Raw genomic sequence first — 18,341 nt, forward strand, 5'->3', positions numbered from 1 at the left:
TTGTTTTCTTGCAGATCTTTCATTACTTAAACAGCCGTGATTGAAGCGGCTGATCCACCGCCACCGGGATTGAAGCGCCAGCGGGGCTGCATCCGAGGGTGAGTCACCAAAGAAGTACCACCCCACCGTAGGTCCCATTCTCTCACTCCATTCCATTCTCTCGCCCAGCCCTTCACCCACCTCCATTCAACAAAAGAAGAGCAAAGAAAGAAAGTTTCAGTGAAAAGGACTTCCCCAGAAAAGATTGGGGTAAAAAATTATCCAAAGAAAGATTGAGAAGAGTAACTTCCCCCACCAGCTAAGGAGGCCCCTAGAGAGAGAAATTTTCCCAAGAAAGATCGAAGAGAGGAATTCTCCCTACCAACAAAGGAGGCCCCTGTAAGACCATGTGGGAAGATCTGAGAATTTAAAAAGTAGCAGACAAAATTATTCTGTAAAATACACACTGATCATTGACCACGTCAGGCAAAAATTCAAACAGATCGGCCAAACGCCCTCAAACAAAACTATCAATACAAATAATGATCAAAATGAATCAAATACATGTTATAAATGCAACAATATAATAAATGAAAATGAAGAATCCGAGATATGTCGACTATGCTCGAATTATGTCCACCACTCCTGCCTGAAAATAAACAAATCTACAGATAACTTCCTATCAGATCCCACATTTATCCATTTTTGTCAATCTTGTTTACCTAAATGAGACTACCTAATTTCCATGTCTAATAGACTCCATATCACAGAAGCAACTTTAATGTCACAACAAACCATCATAGAATCCACTCAATCAAATTTAGAAAAAAAAATTCTAGCATGTTTAGAACCACGTATCACAAACCTTGAAAATAGAATTTTTACAGTACAAAAAAATGGAAACTCCACAGAACAAAATCTTTTCCCAGCCCAACAAACACTACCTAATCCACAACCTAAACCGCAAATATATTCTAATCAATCAATCAAACAAACAAACAATGTAGCCATTTTAATTAAAGATACCATTGAAAGAGAACAGAAATGACAAAATGCAATTTTATTTGGATTAGATAATACCAGTGAATCAGATATTACTCAAGTTCGTAACATTATTAAAAATTACATTTCACCCACCCTCTCCCTTGAAGATATAACGGAAGTCTCCAGATATGGACCTGAATACAAAAACAGCGATGGCTCAGTGGCACTAAAATTCTGTAGAGTCATCTGCATAAATGAGATCAGAAAAAAAAGTTCATTCAAGCCATAAAAATAATTGCCAGAACCAATCTCAGCTTCAACAAACTTAGAGTTAGACCTGATCTATTTTTCCTTCAGCGGATTCGCTCTCGTGAACTTCACACAGAACTCAAACAAAGGCAAGAAGAAGGAGAAACCATCCTTTACATTGACTACTGTGCTGACTGTATAAAAAGAAAAACCTACAACCAACTGGCCAACATCCAACCAATCAAAGCAACCAACCAACCGTCGCACTGAACTTCCAATCATCCGTCATATAAAAATCTCAACCAACTGTCGCTCAACCAAATAACCTCCATCCACCCGTCGCACAGAACCCCCAACCACCCATTGTTCATCCATCCATTGTTCAACCAACCGTAGCTCAACCAACCAACCTCCAACTGCCCATTGAACAAAACCTCCAACCATTCGAAGCTCAACCAACCAACCTTAAAACGCCCTTAGAACAGAACCTCCAAACATTCGTGGATCAGAACCTTCAACCAACTATCATCAACAATTATTTCCTCTTCACCAACCGTAGCAGATCTTAAATGCAAATTGATAGACGCAAGAAGCATTGTAAACAAATTGCCAGAACCAATCTCAGCTTCAACAAACTTAGAGTTAGACCTGATCTATTTTTCCTTCAGCGGATTCGCTCTCGTGAACTTCACACAGAACTCAAACGAAGGCAAGAAGAAGGAGAAACCATCCTTTACATTGACTACTGTGCTGACTGTATAAAAAGAAAAACCTACAACCAACTGGCCAACATCCAACCAATCAAAGCAACCAACCAACCGTCGCACTGAACTTCCAATCATCCGTCATATAAAAATCTCAACCAACTGTCGCTCAACCAAATAACCTCCATCCACCCGTCGCACAGAACCCCCAACCACCCATTGTTCATCCATCCATTGTTCAACCAACCGTAGCTCAACCAACCAACCTCCAACTGCCCATTGAACAAAACCTCCAACCATTCGAAGCTCAACCAACTAACCTTAAAACGCCCTTAGAACAGAACCTCCAAACATTCGTGGATCAGAACCTTCAACCAACTATCATCAACAAATAGGTACGCACGCCCCTTATTTCCTCTTCACCAACCGTAGCAGATCTTAAATGCAAATTGATAAACGCAAGAAGCATTGTAAACAAATTGCCTGAATTTATCCTCATGTTAAACAATGGTACATTTGATATTATATTTGTATGCAAAACATGGCTGAACTCATCCATCCCTGATTCTATTATTTCAAACAAAGAGTACCATGTTTTTAGATCAGATCGTGAAACCCTCAGAGGAGGTGGAGTAGCTATCTTTCATAAAAAGTCACTGAATCTAAAAAATGTTCAAGTTGCACATAAACTTTCTATCCCGGAAACTATTGTATGTGACCTGTCTCTTAACACCACACTTTGATTCCTACTATGCTACAGAGCCCCTGACTACGACATCGCACATGCGAACATGTTAACCTCACTACTAACTTGGGCTACCTCTTGCCCATATCCTCTCATCTTCCTGGGTGACCTCAATATACCTCTTATTAACTGGATAACTAACGAATGTACAACTGAACCCATCCATACTACCCTATACAACGCTGTTACAAATCTACGTCTTGAACAACTAGTAACCAACAATACAAGACTCAACAACTGCCTTGACCTCATCTGCTGCAACAACTCAAACTCAATGTATGGATTACAAATAAAAGAACCCTTTTCCAACAGTGACCACAGCATAATAGACTTTTGTCTCAATAAACGCCCTTACAAAAATCATAATAATAATAGTATTCCAAACTACAATTTCAAAAAAGCCAACTAATATCCAATATCTCAGGGGTTGCCACAAAGAAGAGGGAGTCAGGCTGTTCTCCAAAGCACCTGAGGGTAGAACAAGAAGCAATGGGTGGAAACTGATCAAAGAAAGAAGCAACTTAGAACTAAGGAGAAATTTCCTGACAGTTAGAACAATTAATAAGTGGAACGACTTGCCTGCAGAAGTTGTGAATGCTCCAACACTGGAAATTTTTAAGAAAATATTGGATAACCATCTGACTGAGATGGTGTAGGGTTTCCTGCCTGGGTAGGGGGTTGGACTAGAAGGCCTCCAAGGTCCCTTCCAATTCTGTTGTTATGTTATGTTAACTATGACCTTATAAACACCTACCTCTCATTTCTTGATTGGCAAAATCTATTCCCAACCTATATCACTGCTGAAGACCACTACAGAGTTTTCCTACTTGAAGTCAATAGAGTCATTAAACTCTACGTACCACAAACCACCACCAAAATCAGGAAAAACAAATTACCCATATCAATAAAAAAGCTTCAATCCAAAAAAAAATCCCTTTGGAGAAAAAACAACAAGGGACATATAGCTAATTTCAAAAACCGCTACAGAGATATATGCAACCAAATAAAAATTTAATGCACCAATTACCACACCAAGCAAGAAGACCACCTTCTGCGTACAAATTCCAATCGTGCTTTTTATAATTTTGTGAACAACAAACTTAATGACTTGAGATCCATCCCATCAAATGGCAAAGAAAATAATGATGAAACAGTTAAAGCAAACCTCTTTAATACATTCTTTGGCTCAGTCTTTGTTAACAGTAATGGCTCATACCCGACATTCCCTAACCGCACCAACAACATCCTAACACATATAGATTTCACTGAAGAAAATATTGAAAAAGCTCTTCACAAACTGAAACCATCCCTATCTATAGGACCTGATGGACTATGTGCATACTTCTTAAAAAAGCTTTCCTCTAATATAGCAGAGCCCCTAAGCATAATCTTTGGAAAAGCCTTCACGACTGGTTCCCTTCCCAAACTTTGGTCACTAGCCACAGTCATCCCTGTCTTCAAAAAAGGAGACCCCAGCTTAGTTGAAAATTACAGACCTATCTCTCTATGCTGTGTCACCTGTAAAGTTATGGAATCTATCATCAACCAATCCATTACCCTCCACCTAGAAACAAACAATCTACTCTCTAATAAACAATCTGGATTCAAAAAAACCCTATCATGTAACTTACAACTTCTTCACTGCAAAAACATATGGACTACAAATCTTGATCAAGGAAAAGCAATAGATGTAATTTATTCTGTAAAGCTTTTGACTCAGTGGTACATGATAAACTTCTCCTAAAACTAAAATCCTACAGCATCTCTGGACCCCTCCACAACTGGATAACAGCGTTCCTGTCAAACGGACAACAAGTAGTCAAAATAGGCAGTGCCCTATCAAATCCTGCTCCTGTCAATAGCGGCGTTCCCCAAGGCAATGTTCTTGGACTCTTTATATTATACATTAATAATCTCTGTGACCATATTCAAAGTAATTGTGTTCTCTTCGCTGATGATGTCAAAATATTTAACACTACCAACAATACAGCTACCCTTCAAAAAGACCTTGACTTTGTGTCTGAATGGTCAAAAACTTAGCAACTCCAAATCTCAAACAGTAAATGCTCTGTCTTACACATTAGAAAAAAGAATCTAAACACTAAATATAAACTCGATGGACATTACTTTACAGATGACCCCAACCCTATTAAAGACCTTGGAGTTTTCATATCAAATGATCTAAGTGCCAAAGCCCACTGCAACTAAATCGCAAAAAAGGCTTTAAGAGTTGTAAACCTAATCTTACGTAGCTTCTTCTCCAGAAACATTACACTGCTAACCAGAGCTTATAAAACATTTGCTAGACCAATTCTTGAATACATCTCACCTGTCTGGAACCCATACCACATTTCAGACATCAATACAATTGAATGTGTCCAGAAATATTTTACAAGAAGAGTTCTCCACTCCTCTGAATACAACAAAATACATTATGCCACCAAACTTGAAATCTTGAATTTAGAAAACTTAGAACTTCACCGCCTTCGGCAGGACCTGTGTTTAACTCTTAGAATCCTTTATTGCAATGTCCTTCCTGTTGAAGACTACTTCAGCTTCAATCATAACAATACAAGAGCAAACAATAGATTTAAACTCAATGTTAACCGTTTCAATCTTGACTGCAGAAAATATGACTTCTGTACAGTTATTAGTACTTGGAACACACTACCTGACTCTGTGGTCTCTTCTCAAAATCCCCAAAGCTTTAACCAAAGGCTATCTACTATTGACCTCACCCCATTCCTAAGAGGTCTATAAGGGGCGTTCATAATAGCACAAACGTGCCTACCGTTCTTGTCCTATTGTTTCCTTTCTTTATATCCAATTAATATAGTTATCACATACTTATGCTCATATATATGCTTATATATTATATCGTTATTTTCATGCTTATGCGTATATATACTGTTGTGACAAATAAATAAAAAATAAAATAAATAAATCATTGCCGGCAAGGAGTGGGGTTTGCTCTCAGTTTATATTATAGCGTCTTGCCTTGTCACTGTTGGTGGGGGTGGTCTTAGAAACTCTTTGGTTGGGCTGTTTATTATTGGCTTCTTTGGCAGTTTCTTGATGGCTAATTTGTCAGAAGGCCCACTCCTTACCAGTAACTGATGATGTTACCTAGTTTGGGTATTGAAACGTCTGCAAGCTCAGAAAGCACTAAGGACCCCTCATTTCCACCCTGAGCAATAAATATTCTTCTGTATTGATTGGGAAAGATGTCTAATATTTTACAACCCTAAAAACTGCAAAAGCCACCTTTGTTATCTTTCCTTTTATTACATTTGTATCTGGGCTTATACCTTAAAGCACAAAATGATGTATCCAAATTATGTTTATACTTTTATTTACCTGTTATCTTATATACGATTGACAAATAAATAAATATATGGAGATAAAATTTCCTCTTTTTTCTCACAAATTAACCCATTGAGATTATAATGAACTACGAAAAAGTTACGAAGCCTAAAATTAACCAGTAAGCTTCCATCATTGATTATGGACTTGGGCCTTGGTTTCCACACACACTCAGTCAAACACTTTTAACTACTGCCCCACATTGGCTCTCATCCCTGTTAATTTCCAAATCATTGAGATATAATTGGGGGGGGGAAGGTAAGTATCTCAATACCAGTGAATCTGCCAGAACAAAATTGGGGTGAAATAACTTGTCTGAAAAAGTCATTATAGTACATGACTGTATCAACTGAAATGTTCCATTTTGAATAAATCTCCAACAATTAGCTAAATTTCCCATTTTTTTAAAATCAGATGTGGTTCTTCCAGATTAGCCTTCTATTGAGTACGATGTTAACCTTTAAGAGACATTTTAAGTGCTTTAATGATTGCCATTACCATATAACGAGTAAACCATCTGGCCAAACGGAGTTAAAGATGCTTAAACATCTTTCTGATGCAGTAATATATCCCAAAGCACTCCTTTATTGCAAACTAAGAAAAGATTTATCAACTCAGAACATCCTAAAGTTACTGATTCGTATTTTTTTAAACTGTCTTCTGGCAGAAATGCAGCCATAAATATTGCCTTGTTACTTCCAGGATCATCGCCAACCAATACATGCTAGCCAGCAGAGAGCTCTATGGGATCTTCGAATCTGAAAAATTAGGAGACCTAGAGGATGGTGTTCTTAGCAATAATCCCCTTGCTGTAGAACAATTTGACATCCCTCACCCTAAGCTAATATTCAGGAAGGCATGAACACCATGATAAAAAATTTCAGTTAAGCCAACTAGCAGCTTTGTGAGATGTTATTTGTTACTGTATTTTTACAACTGTAAATTCACTAGAGTCCATGATTAAACAACATACAAAAAATGTATAAATATATAAATGAGCATATAAAGAATTGTCAAGTCTAAATGAATATTTTCCCCCTGTTATCTACTATATAATGCAGATTTCTTCAAGAAGCTAGGGACCCAAAATTTGTAATAAAATCCAAGTAGCAAACTTGTTTTACACATTTCGTTACAAATCTAATTTCCAATTTTGTGATAATTATGAAACCAAAACTGTAAATAATTTTGTAAATTATAAAATACAAATTATACGAACAGCTACCAGTTTTGATGACACATGTCCATTAATTACTTCAATTGCTTCACTAAGCTTATTTTAGTCAAACAAGTTTAGTATATTTATATACAAAACACAATCTTTGATGGATACAAGCCAATTAAAGAGCCAACTATAATTTCAGTTGATTTTGTTAAAGGAAATTATTTTAAATTAATGTGGCTACTGAATAGTTGCCATACTTTACCTCAAAAATATATGCCATCTAATTTCTGCTGTGAACATTTGTTTATGTAAGCTAAACTCCAGGCCATGAATGTTGACCATGAAGGAGTCTCAGATTTCCTGCTACTAATTTATGCTGCCTTGTTCTAAACAAGGGCAAACATCATATGTTTGTTACATTAATGCATTCTGCCAAAACATCACTATTAAATGAAATCATTGCAATATTTTTGGTAGAAACCTTTAACAACTTCCATCCCTCACAGAAGCACAGAAGTGAAACAAGGCTGTTTTGTTTCTACAGAGTAACTGATTCTTGGTATACTAGAGGTTGCTCAAAACGTTTTTCCATACATGTTTCTCAGAAAGAATGAGCATTTAGTGTGGTTTACCTTTACTAGAGAATGAAGGCTTTTTTCACCAAACATATCCCAGAGGAAGGTCATGTCTTCTTGGTTGTCCACATGTGGCTGCAGCTGAGATGGCAATGAAGCCAGCAGCTCATACAGACCTATAAAGAATAAATAGAACATAAAGTAAAAATTAAAATTAATTTCATTTAGCACACTGTTAAGTTTCTACTTTATACCATTTTATACTGAGGCAATAAACAATGAAGAAAATTTTAGTGTGTGTGTGAGATTTGGATTACAAGAGAAAGAAGCTGCAGTAGTGCTATGGTATTCTTTCACTTTGTTAACAGTGGCTAAAGTATTTATGGGCGATATATTTATTTAACATTGAATCAAGAATTCATAAAGCTTTTTGGAAAGGGACAAAACCCAGAAACACATGCATTCCTTAGCTTAATCGTTATTCCAGTTCCCTTGATGTTGGAGTGAAATGAATCGCGAACAGAAAAAACATCCTTGTAAGTATAGAAAATGGATAGGGTGGTTCCTTAAAAAGAGTTTGCGGTTTTTCTTAAATACTTCTGATACATTGCTTTTTAAAATCATCTTGGGTATAACAGATGCATGGATAGATAAGCTCCTGAAAAAAAACACCTTGTACGTTTAATTTTTTATTGTTGCTATTGTTAAAAAGAGTGCACCTGCAGAGCATTTATCCAAACTCTTTCACAGAGATTAAAGCAGTGGCTACCCCAGTTTGTTTAGGTCACATCCCATGACAATTTCTTGAGACATACCAGGTAGCATAATATTATCCTTCAAAAAGCTGTCCAAAAAATATAATAATGTGATTTGCAGAACTTTCCCACCAAGACTTGGCCTATTTATAGCATGTTTATCCAGTGGGGAATTTTTATGGCTGAAAGATACAATACTCCCCTGTCATAATCAAAGATGGCAAACATTGATGCCTTTTTGGCTAATCCAATATAGATGATAAAAAAAAAGATTTCATTGTGATAATCCTAAATATACTAAAATATTATGTCTATTAAACAAGTGTGACTTTTTATGATCAAACTAAGCACTATCCACTACAGTAATAGCTTTCCAAAGTAACCACCAAAGAAATACCTTTCCAAAATGATTGCCTATTAAATTATATTGTATTACATTACATTGATTTTATTAAATTATACTGCCTATTAAGTTATATTGAATGATCTATAAATGGGATCATTTCTCCTTGAAGACTACAGTTTAAACTCTTGAGTCAACAACACTGCACAATTTTCTGAGGCACTGGATGATGGTTCTAAAATTAAATGCAGAATTTTTTGGAAGCAATGTACTGTTTTCCTGTCTTCCTGTTGTTATTTAATAAAAAATGCTAGGAAAAAAATCCTTCCAGACATAATTTTCTATGGTCTTTTGTGAAGCAATGCTCATATTTCAAACTTTGATTTATTTTAAAGCTAATCTCCTTTATAGTAACTTTTAAGCATAAAAATAGAATGCCCACATTGCTGTAGCTTTTTCTGAATATAAAAAGTACTGAATCTACACTATGAACCTCTTCCAACAGCATTCGCTGCACTAAAAGATTACAGGTTCAGACTTCAGGTCAGCCAAGTCACTTACAGAAGCAAAGCACTAAGTGCAAAGTTTATGTAAGAGCGATAGGCAACGAAGTGCCTTCCATCTGTTTCACATTATAGTTTTTGTAAGGCTTTTTGTAAAGCTTACTCAGCATGGCAATTGAAAAGTACTGGGAAGTACTAGATGGCTAAACCTACATCTTGCACATGGATGCTACTTAAATATTTCAAAGTGAGAGGGAATCATATTTGTCTGAAGTATATGCTGCGGCTTGCACTTCCTGCAACAGTTTCTAACACAGCAAGAACTCGGCAAAAGGAAATATAGTATTGGATTGCTTTTTTACAACAGTAAATAATCCCTGCAGACAAAGAATTCTTCCTACCTCATCAGCTTAAAAGGATTTTCAGATAGGTATTAAATCTAAAGTGGCGCCAACTTACTTATGACCTTCCCTTGGTTCCTTCCTTACCTACTTGACATTTTACTTTTTAAAAGGTCATTCTATTTTTAAAAAGAAGCTTATAATCAGCAAAGCGAAGGACCAAACTTCAGAAGCAGAAGTTTAAAGAATACCTTCGGGACCCAAATGTTAGAAAATAAAAATGAATGGCAGCTGCAGCCCAGGGTTTGTTGGCATTACACCCACCTTCCCATGAAAAGCATGTAAGAAAGGGGTGGGGGGAGAATCAGAAATAATAAAAAGCATCCTGCGAGATGGGATGACAGGAACTATTTGGTCAACTATTGCTTGTATCAGGCCACACTTGTCATGACAGCCATTTGTGCAAGATCAAGTCTTCTCAGTTCTTTGAAAGGAAAAAATAAAAGGTAAGTATTAAGAGGGCATATTGCATGCTGTTAGAACCAGAAAACAGGAGATTCTTTTTCAAAGCTTTGCAAACATACTGCCATTGTTCAGAAGCAGAATGAATAAACAATACGTTTCAGAGCACATCCAATGTCCTGCGGTTAACACTGCACATATAATGTAGTAAACTTGCCCATCATTACTTATTTCAGTGAGGAAATAAGAGGCTCACCACAGGAGAGGAAAAAGGGACGCTATGAACTCCACTGCTGTGTTCTGTAAATTTGTATTTGCTTGAAATTAATTTAACTGTTGTAAATATCTAGTTTGGTAAAGTTAGAAATTCCTAGTCTCATTTATAGGTCTAGAGTTTTAAAGTTCTCTAAGGAGTAGTAGAACCTGTTAAAGTAATTTCAGTTTCTGGTATAGACTTTCTCTCTAGCATTGTTCTTTCCCTGGTGAACAGATCATGTTAGTAACATCACAAAATCTTTTTCAGAACACTGGTAATAAAAATCTACCAAAAATGTTTGAGAATGGTTTGTTACATGGAAGACAAATTTATCGCATATTTTGTATTATTAAACCTGGTTTCAAGTGTTCATTCCAGTTTGAAGATTTCTGCCCTGAAGTATCTAAAACGGATTAAACAAGTAATTATGATTACTTGAAGAATCATAGGACATTAGAGTTGGAAAAATTATCATAGGTCATCTAGTTCACCATACATTCATTGGAGAAGTCAACTAAGCCATATATGACCGCCATCCAACCCCATTTGAAGACCTCCCGCAGGGGAATCTACTGTTGACGGTTCCACTGCTCAACAGCTTTTACCACCTGGAAACTTCCTTTCTTTTAATATCCATTTGTTCTTGCCGACTCTCAATTTCAATACATGCATGTTTTTATGTTTCATGTAACAGCTTTTTACATATTTGTTGACTATTATCATGTCCTCAAAGCTTTTTCTTTTGTAGACCAGATATGTCCATGGTTCTTGAATCCTTCCTCATTATTATGCAGATTTCTTATGCAGCCTGGAAAATCATCTCTGAACCTTCTTCAGGATCTATAAGTCCATTTCAAAATCCAATGCCCAGAACTGACGTTGTATACCATGTTTGGTGTAATCAATTCATATGACTAAAGAACAAGTATCTCTCATGATACCAAAACAGTGCTTTTAATGCAGACTACAGGTGAATTAGTTTGCTTGCTCATGTTCAGCAGGTGCTTCGCTATTTTTCCTGTATCCTTTTCACATGAAGTTCCTCAAATCGTAGACATTAAATCTGCAGGACTTCACATTTATTGCAACTGAACATCTTGCTAAAACTGACCCAATGTTCCTTGATTTGGCATAATTCACTAATGTTTACAAGCATCCCATTCATTTTATATTCTTTATAAAAATCCTGAATAATGTTGGATCAAAATTTCCAACTTCAAGGACATGAAACTTTTTCACAGACATTTGACACCTCACATTTAACCCCCCCACATCCATCCATCGTTCCATCCATCCATCTATCATTTACCTACCTATGTACCTCCCTCCCTCCCTCCACCTACCTCCATCTATCCATCCATCCATCCATCCATCCATCCATCCATCCATCCATCCATCTTCTTCCTTTTTAACAACTAAAATTCAGGATACATGGCACTTGGACCAACTGGATATGCTACATTTGAATGTATGCATAGTAGCAGCTACAGGGAAGGAAGGTCCTGTGAAAATCAGGAAGCAGGGTTATTTGTGTTATGATAATATAATATTATTCAGACTCAACAAGGTAGGGAAGACATGTAAGAACTGGCTTCTGGAATTTCTTCCAATCTTTCTATCAGCAATGGTGTTAGAAAGTATCTGTAATTACTGCCGTGTAATGAAGTAGCATGCATGCATATACTACCCAGGTAGCCTCTAAGGGTGTGTGGATCAGTGTGCAACAGGAAGCATGAAGTGGCTTTATATGTGCAGCTCTGGCTTACGTGGTTGGGGAATTTATCTTAGAGTGGGAGTAAGCGCATTTTGAGGTGCCATTCAATTGCCTCTCCTATAGGGGTAATATTTTTAATCCACAGCCCTGATAAGATCTGCCCCATTTTTCAAACTCATTTTTTCTTTCTCCAGCTTTTTCCATCGTATCTTTTTCTACATCATTCTGTTCAATCTTTATAATTGCATCTGTGATGACCTGGGAAGTCACAAAGGTCACACAGCCAGCTGAGAGTTCAAACTCCCTTTTAATGCTCCAAATTTCCCCTCAAACGCTCTCACATTCTTGGTAAGTCCCAGAGCAAAGTGTGTGTGTGTGTGTGCACGTGCGCGCACGCGCACGCGCACACACACACACACACACACACACACACACACACCAAGCCTCTGGTTGCACCCAGTCTAGCAAAACAAAGGAACAGGGAAATGAGTCCACAAGCCAACAAACAATGAGCCCACAAAGTAAGGAACAAGGTACTGCGTCCATGAAATCAGGATGAAGAAAGCAGTCCTGCAAACTCCAAATGTCTGTACCGGCACACCAAACTACAAAATCAGCATTTGTTCCTGGCAAATGCCCCTCCCCACAGCGTCTCCTTAAATCTCAATCTCCAGGTGTGCCTTGTGAAGAGGAGCAGAGTGCTCTCCTCCAGAGTCATTGGGTTGGCCTGTGCTGTTCCTGCCTTCTCTCTACTCTCCGTGCTCGGGGGTGGGGGTGGTCCTTGTTCATTGTCTAAGCTCTGTCGCTCCTCATGTCCACTTCTTGCCCTCTCTTTGTCATCTTGCCCCCGTTTCTCTCTGCTAACAAGCCGTCCCCATCCTGAGGGGCTCTGGGCTACGTCAAGCTGCTCCTCCTCAATTCCTCTGAAGCCAATGAAGCTGCCCCCTCGATTTCCGTCAGCTCCAGCTCCAGCTCGTATTCCTCCGCAGATTCAGGCTCTGATAAAGACATGACATCCTCCCTGCTATTGGACTGTTAATCCCAAGTCCTTTAACATATTTCTCAACATTTAGTTGACTTGGAAAAATGAGGCTCATATTCAGAGTACTCTTAGGATTTTCTCAATTTTTAATTCATTTATGATCCAGGAGCTAGTTTATGTATTACATCAAAATGTAGCTACCCAAAGCTGGAAAGCATATTTAAATTTTTAAATGTCCATTTTTGGTTTTAGAAATCTAAACAATCAACTACCTAAAACACTCTCAGTCATCAGGCCATAAATCAGAGCTTATCCACAGTCTATACATTCTTAGTGAGGCAGCTGGTTTTATATAGATATATTAGTTTTTATTAAGTTGAACTAAAAATAAACAAAATGAACTTTTTGGATTAGCACCCAATATGTATGATGGATATTATTTTGAATTATTTGAATCCTGCTTTAAGTAATATTAAGCCTGCTCTTGATTATATATTTTATCAAGTCTTCAATATATAAATTATTTAACAAAACCACATTTCATTGTTGCTTATAATTATACCATTGAGACAGAGTTTGACAGCTTTCTTCAGGAGAATAATCCAGCAATGGAACTTTTGAAGTTTGTAGTACTGTACTTAGAAGTATTTTCTAACTTTGTCACAGAAAAGACCCTATATGAGAACTGCTTTGTTTATTAATTATATCTGAAACCGAAACAAATATTTGATTAGTTATTAACAGCAATTTATGCTGCCCATTTGAATACATGGTTCATATAAAAGATCTGGAGTACTTAACATTTAGGATATCTCAAACCTAACTTCTACATTAAAGAGTTTTTCATACAGTCTTGGAAAGGCTAAAGGAAATTTGAGAGGACAAGAAAAATGCTTTGTCTATTACACTTACAATGGAATGGTAACAGCCTGTATCTTAATATATATATTTAATCATTAAATAAACATAAGCATCTAGAATTACTGTTTATTTAAGAAGTAAATTATAGGATCTTTGAATATTTTTAGAACTGATTCAGCAATTTTAGCCACAAAATCCAGTCCATTGATAGAACTATAGCAGCAAAAGAACTTACATAGTTCTTCTGCTATTGAAAACGTATGTAATCTGCAGTCAATATTCACTATAATACTGTTTTTATAAACCTGAAGAAGTTTGCCTCAACAAAACATGTAGCTTTTGGAAATCGTTTAATATAAGAACTTGCTGGGGACAGGATGAGGGCTCAGAGAACAAAACAATAGTACCATATTCTAATTGTAAACATTACTTTTATTACATTTAAAATACCAATTTCCTGAACGATATTTTCACTGAATACATGGACACTTTTGCATATCTTGAGATGTATAATAAAATAATTCTGGAAAATGATCAACACAAAATATATTTTCCAATTTTAGAAACTAGTTTCTGTTACTGCAATTTTCTACCAATGTCTGAAAGTTCTTAGAAAAAGAATAAATGGCTAAAAAAATGGGGAAAGTGCTCACGTGGTAAACTACTCAAAAGTCCAGATGCTCAACATTCTTGACATCAGAATGGAAAATTTTACTATTAGTCTAGAGAAATTTAATATCACCATTTTTGTCATATCCTTCATAGCTTCATTATTAGAACAAGTCTGTAGAAGCTATAAAATAGACCTAAACGATAAAAAAATATGGTCATTTTGTTCCATCACTTTTATGTATTACAATCATGTCTGGGAGATTTTAAATCAATACAATGACAAGTGGTTATCTCCCTTTATTTGTTAATTACCTTATCAGATTTTTTGAACCATGCCAGGCTAATGCTTCTATATTATTGTAACTTGTGGTAATGGACTCAAAGAACATATCACTAAACCCACCAAATTTTTAATGAATAAATCAAAACATATTAATTTTTAAATTTGCTACTTTCACTTAGATTAACTAAAATTCAATTAATAATATTTATCTCAGAAAGTTTTCAGATGACTCCTATTTTTCAATCTAAATATGAAACATTTGAAAAGAAGTCAGAAGATTTAGTGCCATTTGACCCATATTGCTTTTGTTTAGAGGCTATAATTTTATTTTCTAAAATTCATAAGTGTTTTAAAAATGACGAGCTCTACTATTAAGCTATTAAGCTGCTTTAATTACAAAACAAGCATCCGTTAAAGAAGAAGGTGATAGCAAGCCATCTCTATATTGTTGCAGCAGAACAATAAGAAAACTACAGAAGCATCCAACAAATTTTGAATTCAAAGTACTTCAAATTTGAAATGCCCAATTTGAATGTAAAAACAGCTGCTCTGAGCATTGATTTCACCATTCCGAAAAAGTTTTGAGCTCCAAGTAGTTCAAAATTCAAATACATCATACATGCTTAATGAACGTGTTCCTGAAACCACTCAAAAATGTTGCTTCAGATTTTTATTTAATAATCTCTAGAAATACAGGTTTAAAAACAATTTACTTGATTTAGTCAAGTTTAGTATCAGTCTTATATAGCGATATAACCAGCCAATTTTCCTTAACATATATCTAGGTATGGATGCAAATGCTTACCCATATTTATGTTTACCATGAGATATTGGATATACAGATAGCTTACACAGGATTTAATAGCTAATAAGTTAAATATTACCAAACTAATTAATAAAAGCTAATTATGTATAGAAAACCAACAACCCTACCTGCATCTCCACTAGATCCAGTTGATAAAGCTGGCATTGTTAAGAATTTTGGCTAGAAGGCAGTAATTTCCCTTCAATTGTTGGCAGACACCTTCCTCAGTAAGGTTTAGGCAATTTCAAAGTGCCCTGAAAAAAATACATATATGGATAAATAAGATTACTAAAAACTGCAAGTGACTAGCAATTTGAAATACATTTGTATCTTTACGATTTATATTTATATTGTCTCCTGATTGCTTATTTGTACCCTATGACTATCATTAAGTGTTGTACCTTAGAATTCTTGATGAACATATCTTTTATGTACACTAAGAGCATATGCACCAAGAGAAATTCCTTGTGTGTCCGATCACACTTGGCCAATAAAAAATTCTATTCTATTCTATTCTATTCTATTCTATTCTATTCTATTCTATTCTATTCTATTCTATAATACATTAAACCATTACAAGATGTCATATAGGACCCTAAAATTAGAGTATGCATTATTCTTACAATGTTTCATTTATTTATGTCTATATACGGATGTGGTGTGTTTAGAGATACGCAAGGAAATCTTGATTTAACTAGATGATATCCCAATATCACCATATCGCCTGTTATGATCTGTACATTTTCAAAATCAGCTTGTTTTTTGGCAAGTCGTTTAAGAAAAAGTCCCTTGAATTCAGGTACTATAATTAGTTTTTTCACTTTCTAAAAGGGCTCTTAGAAAAAAAAAATGGTCCAATCACCTTGTTCCATTCTCAGTTATGTAGATTATACATAGCATGGACATTGGAAAGCACCAAGGAACATATTGCTGGGCCAAGTCAGAAGTAATTACTACAACTACTTCCATCAGACTAAAATAATAATATACTTCCAAATGTAGTTTATACTGATTGAAATCTTTTAAGTAGAATAATCACAGAGTTAAGAATGAAGCCAAAAGTATGAACTTTTTTTGGCATATCAACAAAAACTAAGAATATATATCCCCAGGCTAACTCTAGCATTATATGTTCTCAGCTGGGGGATTTTAGCCACATTCATATTGTATTACTTAAATTATTAACATTAATGCGTTGTGAATGATGCACCTTACTTGTTGTATACTGTTTCTATACAAGTGCAAATATGTAATTTTGGGTTTTTCTAAATAATTAATTTCGGCATCTGAATACTCTTTTCTAACAGCTTCTAAAATAGTTAGGACTTATTTCATATGCAACCTGCAACGGTTTATAAAACAGAAGTTAAAACATTTTCAACTTGAGATTTTTTTTAAAAAAAGGAATACAGAACATTCAAGAGGCAGATGCCCCATGTTATGGATTATTAAGTATATTTTCTTATGTGCACTTAATTCTGCACTGAATTATGGCTGTTATGCATGTTTGCTTGTGTGTGCATAATTCTGCACTGAGTTATAGCTGTTACACACAACTCCATTAACCTTTTATAAATATCTGTACAGATTAAGTTTTTAAGTGTTACCTGAAAAGAGGCCAAGGACAGAGCGTACAAGCGTTGCAAAGCATCAATTTGCTCTTCCTGGTAGAAATGTAACATGCACATGGCAAAGCCAAAAAAATAAAATTTAAAACTTGGACCCAAAGTTATAGAGTTATTAAGGAATTAAAATGCTAATTGAATCCAAATAAACTTTTCATTATTTCTCACTGGATTGTTCATTAGTTTGTTAGTTCTCGTTGGGTTTTTTCCCTCAAACTTAATAAAATTTATTTAAAAATGAAAGTCCTACGAATTTAGAAAATAACTAGCATTAAGAATAGATACTATTTACTATTTTTATTCTGGTTAAAATCTGTAATAGTTACTTTCAGAATCTATTATTTTAAAGAGTTGTGTGGTATTTAGCAGTGTATATGCGGTACAGTAAAAGTAAATGACCTGCCAAAATCATTACTAGTAAAAAGCTTAACATTAAATAAATATTTCCCCCCACAAAACACATAACAACTTAATTTTGTTTTTACTGAAGTTTCCTTTAGCGGAACTAGTTTAAAAATACTTTATTTTGCAGCAGAATACAGCTTATGGTGTTGCTAACTACTCCACAGAACGGATTTGCTACAACACAGAAATACCAGCTGTTATAGTATGTTCTAAGAGGGATTATCAAATATTCTTCAACTGAAGTTCAATATGTTTTTCCATAAAAACACAGCCAAAAGCCAGGAATGTAAAAGGAATATCAACTGCACCTGAGGCATTTACAGTGCCCAATAGGACTGTTAAAACCAGACATTTAAAGGGCTTAAAAAAAACCAGAAAGAAATCTCATTATTCCAGTTATATCTTGTTTCTATATCACACTGTATCAGATTCTTCTGGCAGCTACCATGTGGAAACAGTGAAATATGTGTAGTTCAACAGAATGTTGAATTTCCACCAGGCCCTTAGTAACCTCTCAGGCTTCTGTAGTACCTATGCCATCTAGTGGTTAAGTGGGCTTGTGCAACATCTTCTTATAAAACCATAATTGGAAGGGGCTTTTTCAGGGCAATGTCTGCTACCTGCTGCTCA

The 18,341-nt window shown here is 35.6% G+C and overlaps 1 protein-coding gene across 4 annotated transcripts in view; it reads right to left on the minus strand.

Annotated features, from left to right (window-relative positions):
• MPP7 (MAGUK p55 scaffold protein 7) overlaps window positions 1-18,341 on the minus strand; it is a 98,912-nt gene that overhangs the window by 58,788 nt on the left and 21,783 nt on the right. For 2 of the 4 annotated variants that reach the window (XM_058182207.1, XM_058182208.1), the window contains exons 2-3: window positions 15,810-15,935; window positions 7,822-7,940 (exon numbers count right to left, since the gene is read on the minus strand). In XM_058182207.1, the coding sequence (XP_058038190.1) occupies window positions 7,822-7,940; window positions 15,810-15,846 (156 nt within the window). In that variant the 5' untranslated portion in view covers window positions 15,847-15,935. The remainder of the gene's footprint in view (window positions 1-7,821; window positions 7,941-15,809; window positions 15,936-18,341) is intronic. The other 2 variants (XM_058182210.1, XM_058182209.1) reach the window with 1 other exon arrangement.

The sequence above is a fragment of the Ahaetulla prasina genome, chromosome 4 (assembly GCF_028640845.1).
Source record: "Ahaetulla prasina isolate Xishuangbanna chromosome 4, ASM2864084v1, whole genome shotgun sequence".
Lineage (NCBI taxonomy): Eukaryota > Metazoa > Chordata > Lepidosauria > Squamata > Colubridae > Ahaetulla > Ahaetulla prasina.